At 53.4% G+C, this 27,797-nt stretch overlaps 1 protein-coding gene across 1 annotated transcript; it reads left to right on the top strand.

The window, feature by feature from the left end:
• Window positions 1-16,674: 16,674 nt before the first annotated feature.
• TLE5 (TLE family member 5, transcriptional modulator) lies at window positions 16,675-25,035 on the top strand. Its single transcript, XM_081231162.1, has 7 exons — window positions 16,675-16,847; window positions 17,961-18,058; window positions 20,397-20,460; window positions 21,840-21,884; window positions 22,559-22,621; window positions 24,001-24,075; window positions 24,165-25,035. The coding sequence occupies exons 1-7, from the start codon at window positions 16,821-16,823 to the stop codon at window positions 24,384-24,386; spliced, it is 594 nt and encodes a 197-aa protein (XP_081087288.1). The 5' UTR covers window positions 16,675-16,820; the 3' UTR covers window positions 24,387-25,035.
• The last annotated feature ends 2,762 nt before the right edge of the window (window positions 25,036-27,797 follow it).

Below are 27,797 nucleotides of genomic sequence, written 5' to 3'. Positions count from 1 at the left end.
ACAGGCAAATCCACAGACACAGAGAATGGATTCATGGTTACCAGGGGCCGGGGAGGGGGTGGGGGTGACTGCTCATGGGGATGGAGTTTCTTTTTGGGGTGATGGAATTCTCTGGAATTAGATGGTGGTGGCAGCACAATATACTAAAAACCATGGAATTGTACACCTTAAAATGGTAAATTTATGATTTGTGAACTATATCTCAAAAAATGTGTCACTGATAAAAAAAAAAAATAACAATTCCCACATGGCCTGGCACACAGAAGGCATTCAATAAACATTCAGGATTATCATTATAATAGGCTCAATGGACACAATAGAACCAGTTTTTTAATCAACATTTATTGAGCACCTACTGTGTGTCATGGTTCTGGGCATGGGGATACAGCGATGAAAACGCAGACACAAATTCCTGCCCTCATGGAGCCAATGTTCTAGGTAAGGGTAGACAGATAATAAACAAATATAAATAAATAAAATATACTGGGTCTTAGGAGTAAATGCTTAAGAGAAGGGAAAAAAAGCACAGTAGGGGGTTTGGGAAGGGAGTGGAATTTTACGTACCACGATTAGGGAAGGACCCTCTGCAAAAGTGAGCAAGGCACCCATATATCTACCGGCAGCAGGGACAATGTATGCAAAGGACCTGGGGCAGGACGTGTGCCTGGCATTTTGAAGGGATAGGGAGTAGGCCCGTGTGGCTGGAACAGATTGAGCGAAGGGAAGAGAGGGAAGAGGAGGGAGGAGGAGAGGGCAGGGAGGGGACGGGGCAAGTCGTGCAGGACCTCGAGGGCCGCGGGGAGGACTTGGGCTTTTACCCCAGGGAGGTGGGAGCCCAGGAGAGCAGCAAGCAGGGGCGGGGCGGGGCCTGACTCGGGTGCTCACGCGCGCCCTCTGGTGGCTGCTTCGGGGAGGACAGACTGTAGGGGTCGAGGATGGGAGTCTGGGGTTCAAGATGGGGGTGACTGTGCTGGCCCCGGGTAAGCGATGATGAGGGATGGACCCCGATGGAGGTAGAGCTGAAGTGCTGTCTAGTGTCCTAAGCGCAGGAGGGCTGTGACGTGCTCACGGAGAAAGTACGTGTGTAAGATGAGCTTCGTTCAGACGTGAGTTACAGCCCTGCGGGCTGTGAGCTCAGTGTTAACGAATCAACGACTTTTATTAAATAAGGTGTCTTCAAGCAGAAACACATCACACAAGTTTATGTGTTGACCGGTTGACAAAAGTGCCGTGACCAGAGCTCGCAGGAGCCTGACCCTGCGTGTCCCCAGGAGCAGCGGTGCAGTGTTTAGTAATTCAGTGTTTGCAGCAACTTTAGAGCACAGAACTTTTGTAAATAACAAAAAGGGACTCTACATCCACCGTGCCTCACTCTAGATCACAACCCAAAACAATTGTTCAATACGCTTCCCCCACCATATACAGTAAAGTCAAAACTGCCCTTTTGGAATAGGCATTGCTCATCGCGGAGCAATCGGTGCCACAAGGCATGCCTTTAGGAAATGTCCCCGCCCCTCATTTCTTAGAGGGAAACTGAGGCTCAGGGGAGCGGAGCTGGGTCAGAGTCCCGCCCCAGCCAGCCTGTTGGCACAAGAAGCTTCTGACCTGTGTGGCTGCAAAGGCTTTCGATTCTGAGTTTTATTTGAAACTCTTCTCATCTCGGTTCCCTTATTGCCCCCTTATCTGTGACCAGCAAAAAAAGTCGTCAAGGCTCCCGGGCAGGCAGGGCCGAGAGCAGATAACAGCGGACACGTGGGCAGTGTGAGCCGACAGCCTGCCTTGTACCCCCAGGAGAGAGGAATAGCTAACAATTTCTGAGTATTATCTTCCTGCCAGGCTCCATTCTCAACAGTTATGTGTCTGACCACATTTATGCAGGAAGGGGGTATGATTCTCTGATTTTCCCTCTTAAGATAAAGGTTAGAAGCCATCCCAGGACGGTGGGCACAGCCAGTGGGCACAGAGCAAACCAGGTCTGGACTAACCAGGTTTGTTTTGTTTTGTTTTGTTTTGGGGGTGAGCCACGGCTTGTGGGATCTTAGTTTCCCGACCAGGGATTGAACCCGAGCCCTCAGCAGTGAAAGCTCTGAGTTCTAACCACTGGACCACCAGGGAATTCCCAACCAGGTTTAGCAAATAAAAACACAGGATGTGCAGACAAGTGGCAATTTCAGATAAGCAACAAATAAGGTTTTACTATAAGAAGGTCCTATGCACATTGAACTGGGAATCCAGTAGTTTCTGGGAGCCCTAAGCTCAGGCAATGTCTTTGCTCTTCTCCCATCCCCGGCAATCCCAGCCCTGACTACGTGGGATGGTACTGTCTGTGTTCAGCTCTGTTTTCCGCACCCAACCAGGCTTGGGTTTTGTTTTGTTTTGTTTTACATTTTTTACTTAATTTTTCTTAGTTGTGGTAAAATAAACATAATGTAAAACTCACCTGCAATCATTTTTAAGTGCACAGCTTGCTGGCATTAAGCACATTCACACTGTTGGGCAACCATCCCCACCATCATCTCCAGAACTTTCCCATATCCCCAAATTGAAACTCTGTCCCCATGAAACACTGACTCCCCAGCCCCTCCCCCAGCCCCCTGGCCCCCACCATCTACTTCCTGTCTCTGTGGATGTGACTCCTCTGGGGACCTCCTGTGAGTGGAATCAGAGAGTATTTGTCCTTCTGTGTCTGGATTCTCTCACTGAGCACCATGTCCTCAAGGATCATCCATGTTGTAGCGAGTGTCAGGATTTCCTTCCTTTCTAAGTCTGCATAATATTCCAGTGTGTGGATGGACCACGTTGTGTTTATCCATCATCTGTCAATGGACACTTAGGTTGTTTCCACCTTTTGGTTATTGTGAATCATGCTGCTATGAACACAAGTGTACAAATATCTGTTTGAGTCCCTGCTTTCAATTATCCTGGGCATGCACCTAGGAGTGGAATTGCTGGGTCATGTGGTGATTCTATGTTTGAACTTTTTTTTTTTTTTTTTTTTGCGGTACGCGGGCCTCTCACTGCTGCGGCCCCTCCCATTGCGGAGCACAGGCTCCGGACGCGCAGGTCCAGCGGCCATGGCTCACGGGCCCAGCCGCTCCGCGGCACGCGGAATCCTCCCGGAGCGGGGCATGAACCCGTGTCCCCTGCATCGGCAGGCGGACTCTCAACCACTGCGCCACCAGGGAAGCCCTATGTCTGACCTTTTGAGGAACTGCCAGACTGTTTTCCACAGGGGCTGCACCATTTTCCATTCCCACCATCCGAGCATGATGGTTCTGATTTCTCCCCATCCTCGCCAACACTGGTTACTTTCTAGGTTTTCTGTTTGTTTGTTTTTTGTTTTTTTTCATAGATGTCCTAATGAGTGTGAAGTGGTATCTCCCTGTGGTTTTGATTGGCATTTCCCTGATGACAAATAATGTCAAACATCTTTTCAAGCGCTTCTTGACCATTTGTGTATCTTCTTTGTAGAAAAGTCTACACAAGTCCTTTGCCCATGTCTTCATCAGATTAGTTTGACCTGCTCTTGAACTTCATATATGTGCAGCCGGGCCACTAGCTCTCCATGCCTAGCCTCCATCCACGTTGTGTCTGCAAAACGTGTCAAGGTCATGACAGTAGCCATTGACCATTTTCCATGCTGTGACCCCAGCATAAAGCTATCTTGCTTGAGGTCAACAGGCTTCAGGGTTAGGGTTTCTGGTTTGGGTCCTTCCCAGCCTGGACTCTGAGTCATTGGTTTTGGCCATCTGCAGGTCGAGAAATCAATTTAGTGGGTCATGACCCACATTTTTATTTTCAGCGATACAGAATAGGAAATACAATGCTTCATGCTGGGCAACAGCAACTGTTATCTTGGGCAACTTTTATTGGGATGATGTCTGAATTTAAATGTGTGCCCTGAGCATGTGTGTATAAATTTTTTAATTAATTAATTAATTTAGTTTTACTGGGTGAAGATGTCATGGTCAAAAAAGTTTGAAACCTCCCTCCCCCTTTATAGACTGAGTCTTTTTTGTGTGTGTGTGAGTCTTTTTTTTTTTTAATGTCCTTTTCTTACTTTTTTTTTTTTTTTTGGTCGCACCACACAGCTTGCAGTATGTTCCCGCACCAGGACTGAACCTGGGCCACGGCAGTGAAAGCCCAGAATCCTAACCACTATGCCACTGGGAAACTCCTTAGACTGCATCTTATTTCATAATTTAAATATTGATGTGTGTGATGAGTTGATTCACTGGAATGGTGATTCCCAACTGGGGGTAATGTTGCCCCACCAAGAGACGGTCAGCAAGTTGGTGACATTCCTGCTTGTCATGACTGGGTGGGGGGTGATTCTGCCCCCAGGGGACACCGGGAGATGTCAGGGGACTTCTATGGTTGTCACACTGTGGGGGGGCTTTCGGCATCAACTGGATAGGGGCTGCTCAACACCCCACAGTGCCCAGGCCGGCCCCGCACAGAGGATGACCTGCACCAGTGTCCAAGCGCAGAGGGGGTTAACTGGACCCGACTGTCTGGTGTGCAGCTCCGTGTCCAGCCCAGAGCCTGGCCCGCGGTGGGCGCTCCCCAAGGATGTGCAAGCGGAGGGGATGAGGGCTCCTTGCTCAGCCTCCCTCCCGGGGTGCAGGTCCTGGGACACGCTGCCCCCATGTGGACGGTCATGGAACCGCGGCCTCCGCTCCCCTGTGCAGGGAGTGGAGCCAGCGCTGCCAGCCTGGCCTGACCCCAGGGAGGGTCTCGACGGGGCGCTGCCCACCAGCACTTTCCGCCAGGATGGCAGTATTCTAACTCGGTGCTGTCCAACATCCTCGCCGCCTGTGTCCACTGAGCCCCTGAGAGGTTGCCGGGGCAACTGCGGACATGCGTCTTTCATTTCATCTCATTTCCATCAATATCAGTGTAATAATATAACGGTGTGGCTCCCATAGCTCTAGTCCAGGGTACCCTCCTCTGCTCCCCCCGCACTGTGGACATTTGGGCTGAGCTGTGCATTGTAAAATGTGAACAGCAGTCCTGGCTGGGGCAGGGCCAGAGATTTTGCATTCCTCCAAGCTCCCAGAAGAAGCCGGTCTGGGGACAGGTTTGAGATCCATTGCCCTACCCCAGGGTCGCCCCAGCACTGCTGACATGGGGCCGGCTCATCCTCTGGGGGACCGTCGTGGGCTCTGTGGGGTGTGGAGCAGCCTCCCTGGCCCCCACCCACTCGATGCCAGGAGCACCCCCAGTATGAGAACTACAAATATCCCCAGACATCTCCCAGTGTCCCCTGGGGGCACAGTCACCCAAGTTGAGACCCCCGGGGTTAGGGATTCCACGGACCCCCAGGAGACTGGGTTCCATGACCGTCTGACCTCTGAGGTCCTGGGATGCTGCACACATTTAAATACACAACTGAGAGGGAGGGAGGGGAGGTGACTCAGACACTGGGGACCCCCCTGGTTTACACTGCCTGACCATCGGGGATTTATCCTGGCATGTTATGTGAGCAGGGATCAGACTCAAATTTTCCCAAAATAATTAACACGGGGTCTCCCCCCCATTACATTTGGGGCCAGATCATTCTCTGGGGGTCCATCTTGGGCTCTGTGGGGAGTGGAGCAGCCTCCCTGGCCCCCACCCACTCAATGCCAGGATCCCCCCATTCGTGACAATCACAGATGTCCCCAGACATCACCTGGTGTCCCCTGGGGGCAGAATCACCCCTGGCTGAAAACCACTGCTCTAGGACTTTCGAGACCATGCTCTCCATAGAATACCCTGTTGTGGTGAGCAATAATGGGCACCTTCACTGTCCAGTGTGATGGTCACCAGTCCCAGTGACTAATGAGCCCCTGAGATGTGGCCTGTGCAGTCTAGGAACTCAATTTTTAAATTCCTTTCATTCAGTTAATTTACATTTAATGCAAATAGGCAGGGGAGCTCTGCAGTAACCCAGGTGGACAACCCAACTGGTAGAGAAAGCAGCCACTCATCTGCTCATCCCTGGACAGGAGGGGTCCCGGTGTGTGTGTGTGTCCGTGGGCACTGTATGTCTCCACGTTGGTGGATGTATTTGAATTTATGAACTTTTAAAAAAATTATTGTATATCAAGCTTTCATTGGCACCAGACCCTGTTCTGAGGACTTTACTGTCATTGACTCAAGCACTTTACAAAGGTAGGTACTGACGTTATGCTCATCGTATAGAAGAAGAAACTAAGGTTCAGAGAAGACAGCTGCCCATGTGCTCTTTTTAAATTTTTTTAAAATTTTTAATTAAAAAAAATTTTTTAGGGAACTCCCTGGCAGTCCAGTGGTTAGGACTCCACGCTTCCACTGCAGGGGGCACGGCTTCAATCCCTGGTCAGGGAACTACGATCCCACATGCTGCATGGTGTGGCAAGAAAGAAAGGAAGGAAAGAAGGAAGGAAGGAAGAGAGAGAGAGAGAGAGAAAGAGAGAGAGAGAGAGAGAAAGAAAGAAAGAAAGAAAGAAAGAAAGAAAGAAAGAAAGAAAGAAAGAAAGAAAGAAAATAAATAATTTTTTTTTACCAAGTGCTCTCACTCTGTGCTAATGCCCAGCTAAGGGACCCTCACATCTCATTTCATTCCATCCTCACAACTTTCTGGAACTGTTAGGACTCCTGTTTGCGATGAGGAGATGGAGGTGCAGACAGAGGATGTGCCTTGGTCCCAGTCACTCAGCAAGCAGAAGGCCGGAGTGAGGATTTGAACTCACCTCTGTCTATTAACCAGGAGGCTACACTTCCTCCCAGGACTGGCTTGGGGTGGGGGTGGGGATGGGGAAGTTTAGGGACATACAGGCACAGGCAGGACTCAGAACTAGCCAGACTGGAGTTGGAATCTCATCTCTGTCATTCCTGTCTGTGTGACCTTAGGGGTGTGTCTTGCCCTCTCTGAGCCTCTGGGTCTCCTCAGCTATAGCTACTTCCTCCTGGGATTATTCTGGGGATTAAATCACATAACTCATTGCCTTAGTCTACTTGGGCTGCCATAACATAACACCATAGACTGATTGATTTAAACAACTGAAATTTATTTTCTCACCATTCTGGAGACTGGAAGTCTAAGACCAAGGTGCCAGCAGGGTCAGTGTCTGGTGAGAGCTCTCTCCTTAGGTGGCAGAGAGCCGCCTCTTGCTGTGTCCTCACATAGCAGAGAGATAGTTCTGGCCTCTTCCTCTTCTTATAAGGACACTAATCCCACCATGAGGGCCCCACCCTCATGACCTCATCTGACCCTAACCTCCTCCCAAAGGCCCCACCTCCTAATACTAGCCCACAGAGGATCAGGGCTTCAGCACAAGTTTGTTGTAGGGAAGACACCATTTATTCCATAGCACTCATGCAAAACACTAAAAGTTTTGCCCACATTCAGTAGCATGTTGGGAAATATTTGCTTGTGGTCTTAGGATGGCGATTGAGGTTTAAATCCTGGCTCTTCCTTTCATAGGCTGTGTGTTCCTGAGTCCATTTCTCAAATTCCCTGGGCCTCAGTTTCCTCAGCTGTAAAATGGGAGTGATCATCATGCCCACCTCAAGGGCTTGGAGCAGTGCTGGGGATATGAAAGAGCTTAGTAGACTCTGGCCTCTTACAACGAAGAGGATATTTATTTTGTTGGGGTGGGGGGTAGGTGGAGGGATCTAGGCACCAGGGAGCAAGGGGAGAGGTGCAGGTCCTGTGGGGTCTGCACTATGCCCTCCCTTACTACATAGATGGGAAAGCAGAGGCCCAGAGAGGGACAGAGAGTTGTCCAGAGCCACACAGCCCACCAGCTGCAAAGCTGCAGCTAGCACTTGGCCCTTAGGCATCTCAGAGGAGCCAGTGGGGGCCTCTGAAGGGCAGGCCAGGTGGGCAGCCACGCCTCCCTGCTCCCCACAGTCCCCAGATGTCCCCAGAGACACGCCTGCTGGGGGTGGCCTCCTAATCACGCCTCCTAATTACAACACTTAATTACCACGCAGCCCCAGGGAAAGGCTGGGAACACTTTTTTTAAAAAAATAAATTTATTTATTTATTTATGGCTGCGTTGGGTCTTCATTGCTGCGGGCTTTCTCTAGTTGCGGCGAGTGGGAGCTACTCTTCTCACTGGGTGGCTTCTCTTGTTGCGGAGCACAGGCTCTAGGCACGCAGGCTTCAGTAGTTGTGGCTCACGGGCTCTAGAGCACAGGCTCTGTAGTTGTGGCTCATAGGCTTAGTTGCTCCGCGGCATGTGGGATCTTCCCGGACCAGGGCTCGAACCCGTCTGTTTCCCCTTCATTGGCAGATGGATTCTTAACCACTGCGCCACCAGGGAGGTCCCCTGGGAACACTTTTTAAAGGCCTTTAAACACCCCAACAGTGGCTCCCGGCCCTGCCAACGCCAGGCTCCCAAGGGTGCAGCCAGAAACTCCGGGGAGAAGGAAAAGCACAAAAACAAAACACACTTATTGTCAAGCTCAGCCCTGGGGGGCAGTGACAAGGCCTAGAGGGCTGGCTTCCCAGCCCCTGCCAGGCTGGTGACCACCAGATGGGCCACACTGTCTCTGAGCCTCTCTTGTCCCCATTTGCAAAATGGGTTACTAGTAAATAAATGCGTAAAGAAGACTTAGACTGGTTCCCAGCATGCAGGAAGTCTGTGCCATCCGCAGCATCATTACTATTGTTTGTTGCTGTGGCCAGGTTCAATCTGTGGTTGGGGGAACTAAGATCCTGTGCATGTGCAGGGCCAAAAAAAAAAAAGTTACAGGCCATAATAAATCCTGGCAAAGATGTAGGGAGATCTGAACCCTCCTCCAGAGCTGTTGGGAATGGAAAATGGGGCAGCCACAGTGGAAATCAGTTTGGTGGTTTCTCTAAAAGTTAAACCTGGAGTTTCCATCTGATGCAGCAATTCCACTCCTCGGTACCTACCTAAGAGAAATGAACATACGTGTCCACATGAAAATCTGTACACAGCAGCACTACTCACAATAGCCCAAAAGTAGAAACACCCCAAACGTTCATCAACAGATGAATAGATGAACAAAAGGTAGTCCCTCCACACGTGGGCACATCACTCAGCCATGAAAAGGAGAGAAGCACTGACACTCGCTACCACGTGGATGGACCCTTGAGAACATGATGCTCAGTGAGAGAAGCCAGACACAGAAGGACCCAGTGTGTGATTCCATTGGTGGGAAATGTCCAGAACAGGCAAATCCACAGAGACAGAGTGGATTCCTGGTTGTCAGGGGCTGGGGGAGCGGGAGGGGGTGATGGCTCATGGGGACGGGGCTTCTTTAAGGCATGTTGAATGAAATAAGACAGACACGGAAGGACAAATACTGTCTGATCCCACTCATAGGAGGTCCTAGAGGAGTCAAAACCATAGACAGAAAATAGTTGGTGGGGGCCAGGGGCTGGGGGAGGGGCTGGGGAGTGTTTAATGGGGAAAGAGTTTCAGTTTGTGAAGATGAGAAAGTTCTGGAGATGGATGGTGGCGATGGCTGCATGACAGTGTGAGTGCGCCTACTGCCACTGAACTGTGCACTTAAAAACAGGTAAGATGGTTAATTTTGTTTATCCATTCCTCTGTTGATGGAGATTTGTTTCCACTCTTGGCTATTGTGAATAATGGTGCTATGGACATTGGTGTACAAATATCTGTTTGAATCCTTGCTTTTTATTTTTATTTTATTTTATTTTTGGCTGCATTGAGTCTTTGCTGCTGCGCGCGGTCTTTCTCTAGTTGTGGCGAGCGGGGGCTACTCTTCATTGCAGTGCACCAGCTTCTCATTGTGGTGGCTTCTCTTGTTGTGGAGCACGGGCTCTGGGTGCGCGGGCTTCAGTAGTTGTGGCACGCAGTCTCAGAGCTTAGCTGCTCCGCGGCATGTGGGATCTTCCCGGACCAGGGCTCGAACCCGTGTCCCCTGCACTGGCAGGCGGATTCTTAACCACTGCGCCACCAGGGAAGTCCCCCGAATCCTTGCTTTTAAAATTCTTTTGGGTATATACCTAGGAGTGGAATTGCGGGGTCACTCTCCTGCCATGGTCCCCATTTTTTAGAGAAGGCTTCCACTTTATGGAGAAGGAAAATCAAGGCTTGGAGGTTGCACAGAAGTTGCACAGCAAAGGATCTGAACCCCAGTCTGCATCTTCCCCTCTGGTTCATCCCACTCCTCCCCCGTTCACTTCCCTGGCGGTCCGGTGGTTAGGACTTGGCACTTCCACTGCAGGGTGTGTGGGTTCAATCCCTGGTCGGGGAACTAAAATCCCTCATTGACCTCATTACTGGTTTAGGAAGGGTGGGGGACGAGGAGCAGCTGCCACAGGGCTGGGAGGAGGGAGTCAAGTAAAGCTGGTGATGCAAGTGAAGAGCTGGATCCTGTTTTTATTTAAAATTCTGAAATTTTATTCATCATGGAAATTTTTTCATTACTTTTGATTTGTTCAAATATTGCCTTATGCAAATCAAAACCACATTGAGATACAACTTCACACCCACTAGAATGGGTATTATATATATATATATATATTTTTTTTTTTTAAGGACAATTTCAATTATTGGCAAGGATGTGGAGAAATTGGAACCCTTGTGCACTGCGATTGGGAATGTAAAATGGTACAGCTGCTGTGGAATATAGTTTGGTGATTCCTCGAAAATTAAACATAGGATTACCCTATGACCCAGCAATTCCATTTCTGGGTCTACACCCAAGGGAAATAAAATAATACATTCACATAAAAACTTATATAGGAATGGTCACAGCAGCATTATTCACAATGGTCAAAAAGTGGAAACAACCCAAGTGTCCATCAACAGACGAATGAATGAATACACAAAATGTGGTCCATCCTTACAATGGAACATTAGCCACAAAAAGGAATGAAGCACTGACATACAGTACAATGTGCATGGGCCTTGAAAACATGATACTCAGTGAGAGAAGCCAGACACGAAAGGTCACATAGTATATGATTCATTTATATGAAATGTCTAGAACAGGCAAATCCACAGAAAGTGTACTAGTCGTTTCAAGGGGCAGGGTGGGGGGATGCTAATGGGGATGGGGCTTCTTATGGGGGTGATGGAATGGTTTCTTTTCCTTATAAATTTTATTTATTTATTTATTGGCTGCACCACACAGTTTGTGGGATTTTAGTTCCCCAACCAGGGATCGAACCCGGGCCCCCAGCAGTGGAATCTCAGAGTCCTAACCACTGGACCGCCAGGGAATTCCCGATGGAATGTTTTGGAACTGGATAGACATGATGGTTGCATGCCATTGTGAATGTATTAAATGTCTCTCATAGTAAATTGTATGTGTATTTTACCACAATTCAAAAATCGATTGCACTAAAATAGTATTTATCTTGTTGACTGAGATTTTGATCTTAAATTTTACGCCTGAAGAAAGTGCCTTACTAGAAAGTACACTCATCCTAGTCCCAGCCCTGCCAGAATTAAATAGGAAAGTCACAATACAGCCTCATTGAGAAGGTGACATTTAAGTCAAGACTGGAAGGAGACAAAGGAATTAGCCAAACTGGGTTGTGGGGATGAGCTTTCCAGGCAGAGGGAACAGTGAGTGCAAAGGCCCTGGGGCAGGACCGGGCCTGGTGTATTGGAGAAACAGCCAGGAGGCCCCTGTGTCTGGAGCAGAGTGAGCAAGGGGGAGAGAGGGAGGAGGGGAGGGCAGGGAGGGGATGGGGCAGGTCTTGCAGGGCCTTGGGGAGGACTTGGGTTTTTACCCCGAGGGAGGTGGGACCCTGGCAGGCTGTGGGTAGAGGAGGGGCAGGACCTGAGTCAAGTATTTAAAGCCTGTCTGCTCTGCAAGGGGAAGGATTTTTGTCCTCCTTAATCACTGCTATAAACCTCCACTTAGAGCCATGCTTGGCACACAGTAGGTGCAATAAATGTTTACTGAGGGAATGAATGAATAACAGCTCCCTTTGGGGAGGGGGGCACTAGGGTACAGAGCAGTAAACTCATACTGCCCTGGGGTCACCTAGCCAGTTTATGGCAGCCAAGGGCTCAAACCCAGGCCCGGACACCTGAGGCCCCAGCTCCACCAGGCCTATCACAGGGAGGTCCCTGTGCACACGGGGCAGCCACCTGTTTCCTCCCCCGCCTCTGATTAATGGCCCTGCAGCCCCATCCATCATGCGCCAGCCAGCGCCTGGCTCTGCCCTGGAGGCACGGGGCCCAGCGCTCATTTGTAAGCAGGCTGCGAGGCTGGTCTCAGGCTATTGGATACATGAGACAGATCCCCGCCCCAACTTGGCCCCAGATGTGGCCCTAAGAACCCCAGGGAGAGGAAAGATCAGGATGTGGACCCAAGGAGTAGGTGATGGGTAGGAGCTGGGGGGTGTGGGATGGCAGCTTCCCAGACAGGAAGGTCTTCAAAAGCTCCAGTTTCCCCCAAATTAATTATACGATGAAGACTATTCCCTCCTGGGCTGCAGGCTGCTGCCCTGCCTTTCCCTGACTTGCTGGCATTCTGCTCTTTCTACCTGCAAAAGCTCCTCCACACAGCGGGGCCCGGCCCAGCCTGCACCTCTCCTGAGCCTTAGTTTGGGGGTGCCCCCTGGTCTCCTGACCTCCCACCTCATCTGCATCCATTCCCACTATCAGTAAGCATTTTCTACCACTTGTCCTGGTGGTCTCTCTCTGCTGCTCTAAGCCAGGGCTTCTCAGCTGGGGGCAATTCTGCCCTGAGGGACACTTGGGACTGGGGGTACTCCTGGGATCTAGTGAGTGGGGGCCAGGGATGCTTCTCAATACCCCACAGTGCCCAGGACGCCCCCCCACCAGAGAATGATTCGGGCCAGAATGTCGAGAGTACAGACTGACAAACCCTGCTCTAAACTCTTCCATGGCTCCCTAGTGCCCTCCAGGTACAAGCCCAACTCCTCAGTGCAGAATGCAGGTCCTGCATCATCTGGGGTCCTGGCCCTCTCCAGCCAGTGTTCCCACCATGACTTGCCTTCACACCCCACCTGGAGGGGCAGGACTGCATAGTGATCAAGGGCCCAAGGACCTGGGTTAACATCATGACGCTGCCACCCACCAGCTATGTGATTTTGGCCAAGTCTCTCAACCTCTCGGTGCCTTAATTTCCCCATATTTCAAATGGGCATAATGGTAGTACTCAGGGTTAAAATGCTAAAGCAGAGACTGCTTCATGGTAAAAACTCAAACAGGTAGGAGGGTGTGGAGAAAATGGAACCCTCTTACACTGTTGGTGGGAATGTAAACTGGTATGAACAGTATGAGGGGTCCTTAAAAAACTAAAAATAGAGCTACCATATGACCCGGCAATCCCACTCCTAGGCATATACCTGGAGAAAACCATAATTTGAAAAGAAACATGCACCCCAATGTTCACAGCAGCACTATTTACAATAGCCAGGACATGGAAACCTAAATGTCCATCAACAGAGGAATGAATAAAGAAGATGTGGTACACATATACAATGAAATACGACTCAGCCATAAAAAAGAACAAAATAATGCCATTTGCAGCAACATGGATGGACCTAGAGATTGTTATACTGAGTGAGGTAAATCAGACAGAAAAAGACAAATATCTATGATATCGCTTACATGTGGAATCTAAAAAAAGGGTACAAATGAACTTATTTACAAAACAGAAGTAGAGTCACAGATGTAAAAAACAAACTTATGGTTACCAGGGGGTAAGGGGGGGGGAGGGATAAGTTGGGAGATTGGGATTGACATATACACACTACTATATACAAAAGAGATAACTAATAAGGACCTACTATATAGCACAGTGAACTCTATACTCTGTAATGGCCTATATGGGAAAAGAATCTAAAAAAAGAGTGGATATATATATATATATATATATAACTGATTCACTTTGCTGTACACCTAAAAACTTAAACAGGGACTTCCCTGGTGGCGCACCACCAATGCAGGGGACACGGGTTCGAGCCCTGGTCCAGGACGATCGCACATGCCGCAGAGCAGCTAAGCCCGTGTGCCACAACTACTGAAGTGCACGTGCCTATAGAGCCCGTGCTCCGCAACAAGAGAAGCCACCACAGTGAGAAGCCCACGCACCGCAACGAAGAGTAGCCCCCGCTCACCACGAGAAAGCTGGCGCACAGCAATGAAGACCCAACGCAACCAAAAATAAATTAATTCATTAAATAGGTGGGTCGGTTTATTCATAGTCTGGGTCACACTTCCAGGCTTATCTACTACATGGTGAAAGGCCTGCCCTAACCCCACTGTACTGGAGATGTCCATCTCTGCCCACCCAAGTCTAGGGTCTGCTAAATGGTCACCAAGAGCTCTAATACTTGGAGCTGCCTGCCTAGATGCAGAGGGCCTCCCAGGAGAAACGGTGTCTGGTCCCTGTGTGGGAGTGGGGAAATTTGGGAGCAGGGCTGGTTTCTTGGGCCTGTGACTCGTGCAGTCTTACAGGACCCTGCACTTGATGGAAGGGCCCTGCTCTTAGTTTAAAACTCTGTTGTCACCATCCTGAAATTCCTGATCCTTTCTGAACCTGAGGCCCTGCGTTTTCATTTGGCCCTGGGCCCTGAAAATTCTATAGCCTGTTCCACTCAGGGACCCCAATACGATTTGTGAGGTCTGCATATTCTGGAACCATTCAGAATAGTAAACTTTCTATAACTTTTTTTTTTGGCTGCACCACACAGCTTGTGGAATCTTAGTTCCCCGACCAGGGATCCAACCCATGTCCCCAGCAGTGGAAGCAATGAGTCCTAACCACTGGACCACCAGGGAATTCCCCAGGAATAGTAAACTTTCTAAAAGTTTGCACTTTTTCTCTTAGGGAATCGGGACTAGGGAGACCCTGCATCCTCCTAACTCGTCTCTGGCCCCACTGGATGCTGTTTTATTTATTTGTTTGTTTATTTATTTAGGCCATGCCCTGTGGCATGTGGGACCTTAGTTCCCTGACCAGGGATTGAACCCGGCCCCCTACAATGGAAGCCTGGCATCTTAACCACTGGACCGCCAGGGAAGTCCAAGATGCTGTCTTATTTAATGTGTTATCTTGCTCGTGATGAATTTTTGGCATTAATTTTTATTTTAAAAAATATCGTGTTCCGGGCTTTCACTACCATGGCCTGGGTTCAATCCCTGGTCAGGGAACTGAGATCCCGCAAGCCGCACTGGGTGGCCACAGGAAAAAAAAAAAAATACGGTGTTAAAGTACTGTTTTATCTTGAAGGGCTTTTTGGGTGGAAGGGGCTTCAATTTTGTTTGCTTACTCATGTCAACCTAGTCCTAACCCTTCCTCTGCCCAGGAAAGGTGACCAGAGTCCTAACTCCAGATGGGAAAACCCAAGGCCCATCCAGGAGGCAAGGTGCATAGTTGATGGTGAGAGTGGTAATTAAGAGCTTGTCTATTTAGCACTTGCTGGGGGTTCACGTGTATTATTTCAGCAGCTTCTTCCAGGCCTGAGTTAGTCCTGTTCCTCCTCTGCCCACAGCCCTCCAGGGCTCCGACCTCACTGAGTAAAAGCCCAAGTCCTTCCCACAGACCCCAAGGCCCTGCACCATCTGTCCGGTCCCATCACCAGCTACTGAATTTGCAGGGCCCTTGTTCAAAAATTGCAAAACAAAACTGTGAGGCCCCTTGTTCAAAAATTATTAGGAATTTCCAGACCCAAACGGCAGATCATTAACCCAAGCGCAGGCCCTTCTGGGAGCAGCGCCCCTGCGTGAATGCAGGAAGCTGCTGCCTCCCTGCCCCCATCTCCTCCCAAGCACCCCACCCCGTGCCAGCCACAGTGCTGCCTCAGGGCCTTTGCACTGGCGTTTCTCCCTACTTGTACAAGCCACCACCCCCACGGCCTACTGGCTCGCTCTCTCACACTCTCTCACCTTCGGGCCCTCTTAGAGGCCAATCAGGCCCCCTCTGACCTCCCTCTGCGAAAAATCGCACCTTCCCAGCCCTCCCTCCTGCTTTGTTTTCTCCATAGCTGTTACCACCTTCTGACCTGCCAGGGTTTTGGTTCATGTGTTTGCCGTCTCATGTCATCTCCACCAGGGTCGGGACTTTGTACCCCTTCCCACCCCCACGTCCTGGAGCGGCCTGGAACACAGTAGGCGCTCCATAAATGTGTGTTGAAAGCATGGCTCGCAAGAAGTCGGTATCACCACCTCCTTTCTACAGAAGAGGAAACCGAGGCTCAGAGAACAGCCCGTGAGCCAAGATTACAGAGCATGTCCCTGGCACGCGTCCGGGTCGCGCCATGACTGCGCCGGCGGTTTCCATGGGGGCAGCCGGGCCCCCCGGCTCTGACACATGGGGAAACCGAGGCCCTGGCGGCTGCCAGGGCCACCCGGCCGGGAAGGGCCGCGGCGAGGCGGGGGCGCGCCGGACCCAAGGTCACTGCGCCGGCCGTTCCGGGGGAGGCGGATGGGTGGGGATCCGCGGGCCTCCCCGGGCGCGCGCCCCCCCCTCGGCGGCGCGCACGGGGCCCGGGAAGCAGCAGCGGCAGCGGCGGCGGCAGCAGCAGGTGGAGCCGGAGCCTCCGCTCAGCCGAGGCCGCGGCCACTGCCGGCGTCGCCGCCATTAGACAATAGGAGCGGCGGCCGGGCGTGCGGGGAGGCGGGCGGCGGGGAGGGGCGGGGAGGGGCGCCGGGCGCGCAGGAAGCGGGGCCCGGGGCGCGCCGGGGCCGGGCGCGCGGGGAGGGGGCGCAGGAAGCGGGCGAGGCCGGGCGCGGGAGGCGGCGGCGGCGGCCCCGGGAGCTGCCGATCGGCGCCGGGACAAAGGCGCGGCCGCCCGGCGCCCCGAGCAGCCCGAGCCGGGGCGCACAGCCGGGGCGCAGCCCGCGCCCCCCGCCGCGACTGACATGATGTTTCCACAAAGCAGGCATTCGGTAAGCGGGGCCCGCCGGCCCGGCGCCCCCCCCATCCGGGCCCGGCACCCCCCAGTTCCCGGCCGGGCCATCCCCCCAGCTCCGGGCCCTGCGTCCGCCCAGGTCCTGGCCCGGAACCCCCAGTTCCCAGCCGGACCCTTCCCTCCCCCAGATTCGGGCCCTGCGCACCCCTCAAGGACCAAGCCCTGCGCCCCCCGCTCCAGATCCCAGCCGGACCTCCCCCACCCCCAGCTCGGCGTCTCCCCCCCACCTCCTAGGCCCAGTCCCCTCCAGCTCCGGGCCCAGCGCTACTCCCCACCCCCAGCTCCGGGGCTCCCTCCCATCCCCCGTAGCTCCCGGTCCCCCTCCCAGCTTCCGGGCCCAGAGCACCCCCCTAGCTCCCAAGCCAGGTCCCCTCCAGATCCCAGCTCAGATCCCCCCAGCCCCGGCCCCAGCTCCTGGGCCCTGTGCCCCCCCCCCATCAAGCCAGCCTGGGCCTCGGCGGCCTTCTCTTCGGGCCTGGGGCGCCCCGGGAGCCCCACCAGGCACCTCTAACGCCGGGGCTGCTTTCGGGGCCTGGGAGTGGGGGAGACCGGAGGCGCACCCCTCCCGGAAGAGCTCGGCCCGGAGGAAGGGTGCTAGGAATCTGGGGTGGGCCCCCCCGGAAGATTTCGGGTGCTCAGAGAGGCCCCTCCCTCAAGGGGAGTTTGCAAGGAAGCCTCATCACCCCCTCCCACGCCGCCAGCTTGGGGAGGGACCCTCTAGGACACGGTCTCCCCCCTCCCAGAGGCAGTTGGGGCGCTCAGATGTGCACCCCCTCCCGGCGCTTTGGAGGCGCGGTAGAGGGCGCACCCTGCCCCCCACCAAGGGCGGGCCTTCAAACGCACCTCCACAGCCTGGGGGGGGCGGGGTACGAGAGCCTCCGGGCGCGCCCACCCCCTTCGGCTTCGGGCGGAGAGGCGGGGGCAGGAAGTGCGGGCGGGGGCCGCTCCGGGGGCTGTAAACACGGGCCCGGGAAGTGGGGCGGGGTGGGGGGGGACGCTGCAGCTGCGCCGGCCGCTGCCTCGGGGCAGCCGGGGAGAGAGGTGGGTGGCGGCCCCACCGGATCCTGACCCGGGCCGCCCCTCCCCACAGGGCTCGTCGCACCTCCCCCAGCAACTGAAATTCACCACCTCGGACTCCTGCGACCGCATCAAAGACGAGTTTCAGCTGCTGCAGGCTCAGTACCACAGGTGAGCTGGGGCTGGTGGTACGCGCCCCGGGAGAAGCTGGAGCCCCCTGCTCAGATGGCAAGACTGAAGCCTGCAGCGGGGGTTGTGGCCCCTGCTATATATCTAGGCTCCGGAAAAATAGAGGCGTTGAATGTCTTAGGTGGCAGGCACTGTTTTTAGCACTTTGCCGATATGAAATTCATTTAGTCTTTAAGACAGTCCCATTTTGTAGATGAGAAAACTGAGGCACAAAAATTTCAATAATTTGCCCAAAGCCTCAGCTGTCTGGTGTCAGAGTCCCTCTCCCCACCCCCACCCCAATCTGCACTGGATAAAAGACCTCCCAACAGCTGGAGTTGGGGATGGGCCCTCCACCTCCCACCCCCCACCAAAATCTGTAGTATGTTATCTCTCTCTGCCTAGTTTTGGAGAAAGGGTTCCTGCCAGCCCGCAGAAAGGTGATTCTCTTTCTAGAACTGAATCTAACGTTTCTAAAGGGCCTGCCAATGTGCCAGATCTAAAGAGAAAGGAACTATTACTGTCTTCATTTTACACTTAGAGAAACTTAAGCCCAGAGAGGATAGGAATGTCCTGAGGTTGCACAGCAAGGAAGTGGCAGAACTGAGATTTGTACCCAGTCTCTGGGTTGAAGAATGCAGATTCTCAAGGTTTTGCTACGGAGGGGGGCTTTGCCTAGGAATCAAAAGGGGGTCCATGGCCACGAATACCAGTGGGGTCTTGGGCCCTCTCTGGACCTTAGTTTACCCACACAAAAGTATTCTTTGAAGGATCCCGAGTTTTCTCCAAGAAGAAACTGGGAACAGTGATATATTTGTTCTTTGGGGGTACTTCCTATTCTCCCCATTTGCTGAAGATTGAACATACATCCTTTTGTTTAATCTTTCCTGCTGCCCTATCATTGTGCCCATTTCAAAGATGAGGAAACTGAGGCACAGTTGGTTGAAGGGCAGGCCTAGGAACTTTGTTCTAGTCCTGTGGTAGGGGCTTTGTCTGGCAGGCCTGGCCTTTCTGAGCTTCCCTGGGGTGTCCCCCCCCACCCCGGCCTGGCCCATGCCCACGTCACAGTGAGCACTGGGGCTGATCCAATTCCAGAGACCGAGGGTCAGATTGCTGCCACAGCGCTCTGTGACCTCGGGTAGGCCACACCCCCTCTCTGAGCTTTTGAGTCTCCATCCGCCGAGCCTGGGCTTCCTGCTTTACACTGAGGGGTCCTACCATGTTGGGGGCTCACACAGTATCCACCAGTCCTTCAGGAAGGGCCAGAAATGCAGAGTTTGGAATGAAATTGCCTGATTGTGTTTTTAACGGTGGCAACAAATGCATATTTTTAAAGAAAATTGGAGAAACCAACTGTGGTTGTCCTCCCAACCGGGGTATACAAGTCGTGGTCAGTCTGGCAGAGTGAAACTCCAGTCTCCTGAGGTGACTACAAGAGCAACTAAGTCTTTATTGGGTACTTACTGAATACCAGCATTAAGAGTGTTTCTGGTCTTAATTCATTTCATCCTCACCACCTCACCCTCGGAGGTTGGAACTCAACAGACTTGGAGACCAAGACCCAGAGAGGTAGAGGGGTTTGCCCAGAGTCACACAGCATCAAAATAGCAGGGTTGAACTTTGGACCCAGTCTATCTGGCTTGAGTTTGTGCTCTCAGCTCTTTACCTGTCACCCTGACACCCTCGTGAGGGGCTTTTGAGAAATACCCAAAGCTCATGCTTGCTGGGGGAGCTTGAGAGAGGCGGGGGCGGTCACCATCTCTGTTACCCAATGGTGGAAATTTATGCCCCCCCGCTAGGGAAATCAGGACCCACAAGAGGGGCTTGGGTGCCTTTGAAGATTCCTTGGTAAATCCAATCCAGAGCCCTACCAGCCAACTCGGCTCTCACAGCCTCTCTGCAGTGTCTGTTTGTTCCTCCTTTGCTGGAGAGTTTTCCTCAGTGCTTGAGAGTATGGCCTCTGAAGCCAGCTTCCTGGCTGTGTGACCTTGAGCCCGTTCACTCAACCTCTCTGGGCGTCCATTGCATCATCTGTAAAAACAGAGTGATGTTAACAGCCCTGACCTCTTTGGGTTTCAGGAGAAGTAAAAGTTTCTTTGAATCCCTGTCTGACCTACAGTCAGGGCGTTTGCTCTGATTTTTGTTATTTTTATTATTATTTTCATTGCTTTCTCTGCCCCCAGATCTGCAAGGTTTGTTTCATAATGCCCATTTTCTAGCTAGGGCACCTGAGGCTCCCCCTGCCCCATCTTCTGCCTGTACCCCACCAAAGTTAGGGGCTCCCCTGCACAATGGGGGGGACCTCAGCCTAGCCCCCGCCCCTCCCTGTGTTCTTCTTCAGTCTGAAACTCGAATGTGACAAGCTGGCCAGCGAGAAGTCGGAGATGCAGCGTCATTACGTGATGGTAAGCCAGCCCTGGGGTCCAGTGGGCAGGGATGGGGGACCCCAGATCCCCCTCCAGCACCAGCAGCTGTTGCCTGAACCCTGGCCGCCACCTCTGGGATGCATGAGGAGTCAGGGTCAGTTCTCCATTCAGCCTGCCCCTGGGCCGGGCTGAGTCCGTCTTGCTGGCCTGGCTGCCGGCCCAGGCAGTGGCCGAGGTGCCAAACCACCGGGTTGCAGCCTGGGCCTGCCAGGTCCCCCGGCTGTCCTTGGCAGGAAAGGAGCCAATGGCTGGGAAAGCCAGGATCTGACTGAGGGAGCAGCCAGATCCCTCCCCACCCCCATGATCCAGGCATCCCAGGCTTAACCCTTCCTTGCCTGAGCCTGGGAAGAGGACTCTCTGACGTGGGTGGGAGGGAAGGGGTGGCACTGCGTTCTTGGGCCTGACATTTGAGACCCTGCCCGTGCACACTGCCAGAATCACTTGCTCGGTTTCCTACCCACCAGGTGGCAATTTCTGCATCAACCCCACCCCACCCCCACGCCCCACCGCACCACCTCGGTCCAGCCCAGAGCCCACTTCTCCCAGGCTGTGGGGGAAGCAGAGCCAGACACTGAACCTCTGGTCTCAGGGGGAGGGATGGGGCTGGGGCAGAGAGAGGGACCCGGGGACTCCATAAGTGGGTGCTCCCGGTTTGAGAAAGGCTGCATGGAGGATGGGGTATTGCAGCTGGGGTCTTGATGGATGAGTAGGAGCTTGCTGGGCACAGAAGGGGAGACCACACAAAGGCCTGGGAACAAACTTGGCTTCCCCCCCCCTCCCTGGGGTGACAGGGGCGCCATGGGACGGTTTAGAGCAAGGGAAGGGTTAGGGTCAGATCTGGGGCATGAGGTGGGGGGCGCTGCTGGCCCCAGAGCCAGACCCAGCAGGATTTGTTTATCCTCAATTATTTATACCCAGGAAGGCAAACTTCCCTGGAGTCCGGGGCCACCCGCAGACAAGACACATAAAGATAAAAGATTAGGAGCCTTGGAGAGAGAAAGAAAGAGTGTATGTGTGTGTGTGTCTGTGTTTGTGTGTCTCTGTGTGTGTGTGTGTGTTAGAGGTTGAGGTGTGATCATTATTCCAGAAACCAGGGCACCCACACCGCTGCTGGGGCCCTGAAGCTCCCCCAGCTTCTGCAGCAGCCCCACCAGGCACCTGGGCCCCAGCGCCTGGTGTGGGTGTCTCCCCACTTCCATCTCCATCTTTTTCGCCTGCCCTCCCCTCCCCATCTCTCCATTTCTCCCCTTCTCCCCCTCATTGTCTGTCTCTCTGTCACTCCCCCCATCTCTTTGTCTCTGGAGCCCCCCCATCCTTCATCCGCCCCCATTTCTCTCTGTCTCCTCCCCCCCATGCAGTATTACGAGATGTCCTACGGCTTGAACATCGAGATGCACAAGCAGGTACGCCCCCTTCCCCCCTCCTCCGCCCCATGCTTACTTCGGCACTCCCCCAGGCAGGTAGGAGCTTGCCCACCCCTTGGCTGAGCACCAAGTCTGCCCTGGTATCCTGTTACCTCCGAACCCACCCCCCTTCTTTCTTAGGCCTCCCTGATGGGTTTCTCTCCCTGAGGGGGAGGGGCAGAGACTTTCCGGGGACCTGCCACCCCCCACCCCACTGTCTCCCGTTTGCAAACAGCAGGGGAGGGGTGATGTGCCAACCCGCCCTGGAACCCCCAGATTGCCCCTTGCCCTCCAGCCTTGCTCTTGCCATCTGTGCCCTGATGAGGCTACTCTCAGGTATGTCGTAGAGCACTGATGCCAGCTGCCCCCACCCCTTTGCCCGTCTCTCCCACAGAGCACTCACTACCTATCAGGCGCTGGGCATCATCTTCCCAGGGCCACCGGGACCCCAAGCGGCTGGGCGTGGGTTTGTCCTGTGCTCTTAGCCTACAGGGCAGAGAGCCAGCCTCAGATTCCACCTTTGCCGCTGATTGGGTGCCCATGGGCCCGATGAGTTGACCTGACCCTGGGCCGAGCTGGCCTCTTCTTAGATTAGACAGAACCCCCAGGCCTCCCGGGGCTGGTCTGCGCCTGCCCCAGCTGCTGCCCAGGGCTGAAGCGTCTGTGTGTTTCAGGCTGAAATCGTCAAGAGGCTGAATGGCATCTGTGCCCAGGTCCTGCCCTACCTTTCCCAAGAGGTGAGTGGAGCCCCCAGGCCTCCTGGGGCTGCGGGGAGGAGGCGGTAGATGGACCGTGAACTTTCCCCAGGCCCTCCCTCCTGCAGCCATCTGGGGCAGCAGCGTGCTGGGTGCCCCAGGGCACACGCCTTCCCTCTCTGGACCTCCTCGCCACCAGCCAGTCTGTGCAGAAGAATCCCCAGGTTGGAGAAACCCCAGAGGTGTAGGGCAGTGGAGGGTGGGGCCTCACCCTGCTGTGGAATTCCCAGCCTGAGTGAGTCATTGCACTGTAAAAATGTCAGCTACGCCGAAGACTGCACCAAGAATTCTGTTTCCCTGTTTTGCTTCCGTCTTTCACCCCCTGAGATTCATCTGCGGGGCCCTGCTGACCGCTGTGTGGACGGGGGGCTCTCAGCACACATAGGCAGACATACAAACAGGCACAGATACGCGCAGATGCAACACATAAACACATGGCACAGAGACACAAAGAGATGTACATGGACACACAGGAACCAGGTACCCAACTCTTCCTCTTTTGTTTCCTGGGGTTCTAAGACTCTTGGTGTGAGGCCCACTCTGTACACACACACACACACACACACACGTCTGGGTCATGTAAGGCCCATCTGCTCTCTGCCAGATTTACTGTTGATAATTCATCATTTTCTCTTTAACCCCCACCCATATCTTGGGGTCCCTCAGGTGATGCCCAGGAACAATTCCAGGAGGACACCATGAAAGCCCCAAAGAAAGGGATTCTTAGGACCCTGAAGACCTAGCCTTGTGGTTTCCGTTCACAACAGGGGCTCTCTGATAGCCAAGGCAAAGAAGGAGCTTGGCAGATTCTAGCATCTGCTGGCCAGAGAGACAGATGTTCAGGGAGGGCTGGGGTACAGGGTGGGGGATTGCCCTGAACCCAGACTCATGCCCCAGCCCTGCCAGAATTCACTGGGCCTTCCCAGGCTGTGGAGGAAGAGGAGCTTGGGTTAGCAGATCTCAGATCTCTTGGACCAGCAGTCCTGGTCTGAGATCTTAGAACCAGGACTTCCCTGTACTGTTGGCCAGGTTGTGCACTGCACTTCTGCTTCTTTGCACATGGCATTGGTCGTGGTTCAGGCTTTCTCAGACTCACCCAAAAGCTTCTTCCTAAGACTTTGGTACCAAGCCCTTTGGGTCTTCTCTGCATCTCTGTGTATCCCATTTTCCAGATGAAGAGACTGAGGCTGGATGAAAGGAATCAGCTGGAGAGGGGGGGGTTTCGGGAGGCGTGGGAAGCCGTGGAGAGGGAAGGCTCTAATAGCCCAGATGGGAGCGGGGCTTCTTCTGGGCTCTGAGCCACAAGCCCTAACAAGATCGGGGCGAATCCGTTGATTTCTCTCCACCCTGCCCCCATCCAGCACCAGCAGCAAGTCTTGGGAGCCATCGAGAGGGCTAAGCAGGTCACTGCTCCTGAGCTGAATTCCATCATCCGAGTATGTTTGGGGTCTTCGGGGGCAGCAGCGGGTGGGAGAAGGACAGGTGGGCCCAAGGGGGCTAACGCTCCCCTTCCTCTGCCCTGCAGCAGCAGCTCCAAGCCCACCAGCTGTCCCAGCTGCAGGCTCTGGCCCTGCCTCTGACCCCACTGCCTGTGGGGCTGCAGCCCCCTTCGCTGCCGGCGGTCAGTGCAGGCACCGGCCTCCTCTCGCTGTCGGCGCTGGGCTCCCAGGCCCACCTCTCCAAGGAGGACAAGAATGGGCATGACGGTGACACCCACCAGGAGGATGATGGCGAGAAATCGGATTAGTGGGCGGCTGGGATGGGGGCGGGGGGACCAAGGGGAGACAGACACGGAGAGAGAGAAAGATTCAGCGTAAGACAGACACAGTATAGTTCGGGATTGGCTCAACTCTGGTAGTATTTATGGTAGCCGCCTGCTGGGGCCCTCGCCCTGCTTGTGTGCCACCCCCTGACTTGGCTCCTACCCCCGACTCCCAGCCTCCCTCCTCCTCCCCTGCAGCCTGAATGGGTCAGTACCCGCTCATACCACAGATGAGGCAAGCTGAGGCCTGGAGGCGCAAGTGGGAGGCCAGGTCCGAAGGGAGCAAGACCTCAAAAGGTCCAACACCCCCTGCACTTCCCCAATTCGCACACCTGTAACTGACAGTCTGCCCGCTGGCCCCCCCCCACCCTCCCCGGGGCACACCCTGGCCTCACACCCTGGCACTGCATGCAAACACAATGCTAGCTGCCCCTCCCAGCCCTGGGCGCCCCGCGTCTGCCCCTCCCACTCACTCACCCTCTGCTAGTTCCCATCGCCCACGCCCACCTAGTTCTGTCCCCTCACCCATGAAAGAAAGGGGCCAGGGACAGCAAGCTTCGCCCGGGGAACAGGGTGGGGTGGGCAGCCCAGAATTCCCTTTCTCCCTTTCCCAAATAAAGATGAGGGTACTCAAGTTGTCTTGGTTTTTATTTTTTATTTTTCCTTTTTCCAGTATACTAGCTTGTCTTTTAAGAAAAGGGATATTAAAAAAAAAAGACAAAAATGTTAAAAAAAAAAAAAAGCAACACCCACACCTGTGTCTGTATATAGCCTTTTAGACTGTCAGCCTTTGTTGTGTTCAGTCGTTTGATCTCTACGGAGAGAAGTGAAAATGCTGTATCGAGGGTGGGCTTAGCTGTGCCTTTCAAATAAAGATGTGAGACGGTTGGTTGCTGTGTTCCTGCCTCTGTGTTGCGAGTTGCCCGCGGTGCCCCCCTTCCCGGGGGAGGAGAGGGCTTCCTTCAAGTCTGAGTCCCCCTCGTCTGTTACAGGACTGGATATTGAGAGTCCTAGCTGAGTCCGGCTTGTAAATGTAGTCTAGCTCCTGAACTTGGCACCTAGCCCAGAGAGGGCCAGCTGGAAGCTCTAGGTCACACAGCACAGCCTAGGTGCTTGAGGTCTAGCCAGCTGTTTTGACAGGTAGGCAAAGGGATTCAGAAAAGCTAAGGGGTCACTAGTTTCTGAGTCCCAGGCCAGAGGGTTCCTAAATGACAGTCTTTACCCTTAGAGACAGCTGCTGATACTGGACAGTTACACTGCACACACAAAATGCTTTTTCCCAGATCAGAGAACACAGACCCCCAGCTGGAGCTGAATTCTCCAAGGACCACTTGGAGCCCACCCTCGCCCCCCTGCATCCAAGCTGGACTACCCCAGAAGGGGGAGCCAGGGTGCCAGCAGGAAAGGTGATTCCCAGCACACTTGGCATTTCAGTCAAGAGAACGTCAGGGACTTTCCTGGAGGTCCAGTGGTTAAGACTCTGAGCTCCCAATGCAGGGGGTGTGGGTTTGATCCCTGGTCGGGGAACTAGGATCCCACATGCCCCATGCTGCGGCCAAAAAATTTAATAATAAAAACTAAGAGAACTTCAGGCTCCCCACCCAAGATATGGGCCTGGTGGTGGGGAGGGGGGTGGAGAGTGGGGACAGTCATCTGGACTTTGTAAGATCTTCACAAGGGCTTTATGCCACAGAAATCCCACCCTCAAGGAGCTGGGAGCACGAGGGATCCAAGGAATTCTCACCTGTGCCCAATCCAGTGGGTTTGCATGGGGGCCAAGGGCGCAGGAAGGGAAGGAGGGAGAGACAGAGGGGTGATCATGGACAGCCAACCTCCGGGTAAATGTCTCCTGTCCCTAAGGAGAGAAAGAGGAGGCAGAGAGGGGACAGGGGGACCCTCCTGCTGGGCCCCTCCCCTCCCCCACTACAGCCAAATCACCTCCAAAAATGCCAGTGAGATGGGATCACTCCCTGCTTAATGTATATCCTTGTGCTGAAAACCAGAACTCATCTCTACCCCTCGCTTGGGGAGTGTAAATTGTTATATCTGCCTCAGAAGGCTGCTTAGCACCCAGTGATACCCCTGGATTTGAATGCTGGATCCACCCAACACACGTGCCACAAGAATGTTTACAGCAGCTGTAATTAGTCCTCATTGCCCCAAACTGGAAACCACCAGCTGTCCATCAAAAGGCAGAAGGGTAAGTTGTGACATTAGCTGCCCGTGGAATACTACGCAGCCAGAAAAAGAACCAGACCTCACCGCACTTGACACCATACATCTCGCACACAGAACACTGAAGAAGCCGGGTATGAAAAAGTCAATGCTGTGTGACTCCACTTATATAAAGAACAAAGACGGACCCAAGGGACCTACAGCACCAGATGTCATGGAGTTACCAAAGGAGACTTCTAAGGGTGATGGTAATTTGGGAGTTGATTACACGAGTGTATTCACTTTGTGATAATTCATCGAATTGTTTGTTTACAATCGGGGCACTCTTCTGTGTGTTCTATTTCACAGTTTTTAAAAAGGATTTAAAGAATAGATAATCTTTGGCCTCTATGGTCCTTGGAATAAATTCTAGGCCCAGGAGACCCCGAGGGCCTGCTACCCAGCCCTCTAATCATTCCTTCCCAGCAGGCTGCAGCCAGGTTGAAACATTTGGCTGTTCCTTGCCTAGTGGCCTTTGCACATGCTGTTCCTTCTGCCTGGAACAGTGTTCTTTCCCCCCCCCTCCCCTGTTCTAATCCCCCAGGACTCCCAGAAGTCACTTTTCTGAAGGCCACCCCTGACCCTCCCCCCAAAGCAAGGCTCTGGGACACCCCCACCCCTGGAGGGGAACAGTGGTTGTTATTAATTTGTCACATACTGATTCTGGACATAGGGTCTCCAGAGCGGGTATAAATCCTGGCTCTTCCTCTCACAGCAGGGTGATCTAAGCAAGTGGCTTCACTACTCTGGTTCTTGGTTTTCCCTCCCTATCTGTAAAATGGGTATAATCACAGACCCCACGGTTGTCATGAAGATCCTATTACTGACTCCGTGGAAAGTGCTTTAGCAGACCCTCACCCATTCATTTATTCATTCATTTATTGCACCCCTACTCTGAGCCCTGGGGACACAGCAGGAAACAGGACACTTAAGTCCCCGCCCTGTGGCCGGCGGGAGGAAAATACAAAATGTGTCAGCAGGTGTCAGCAGGCAGAGGAGCTATGGCGAGTGAGGCAAGTGAAATCACTTGTCTGATCTGTTTCTGGGAAGCGGGTTCCGAGGATTAGCAGAAAGCCTGCAAGGGCTCACCAGCCGTCAGCTGATATTATTATTACTGATGTTGCTGGCAGATGAAGGGCGTTGGGGAGGGGGGCAAACCCGACAGTCCCCCCAAGGGGTCTT

The sequence above is a fragment of the Mesoplodon bidens genome, assembly GCF_964165515.1.
Source record: "Mesoplodon bidens genome assembly, chromosome: 4".
Taxonomy (NCBI): Eukaryota; Metazoa; Chordata; class Mammalia; order Artiodactyla; family Ziphiidae; genus Mesoplodon; species Mesoplodon bidens.
Note: the sequence above shows the minus strand (reverse complement) of the source record. Positions and strands in the feature narration are given on the sequence as shown.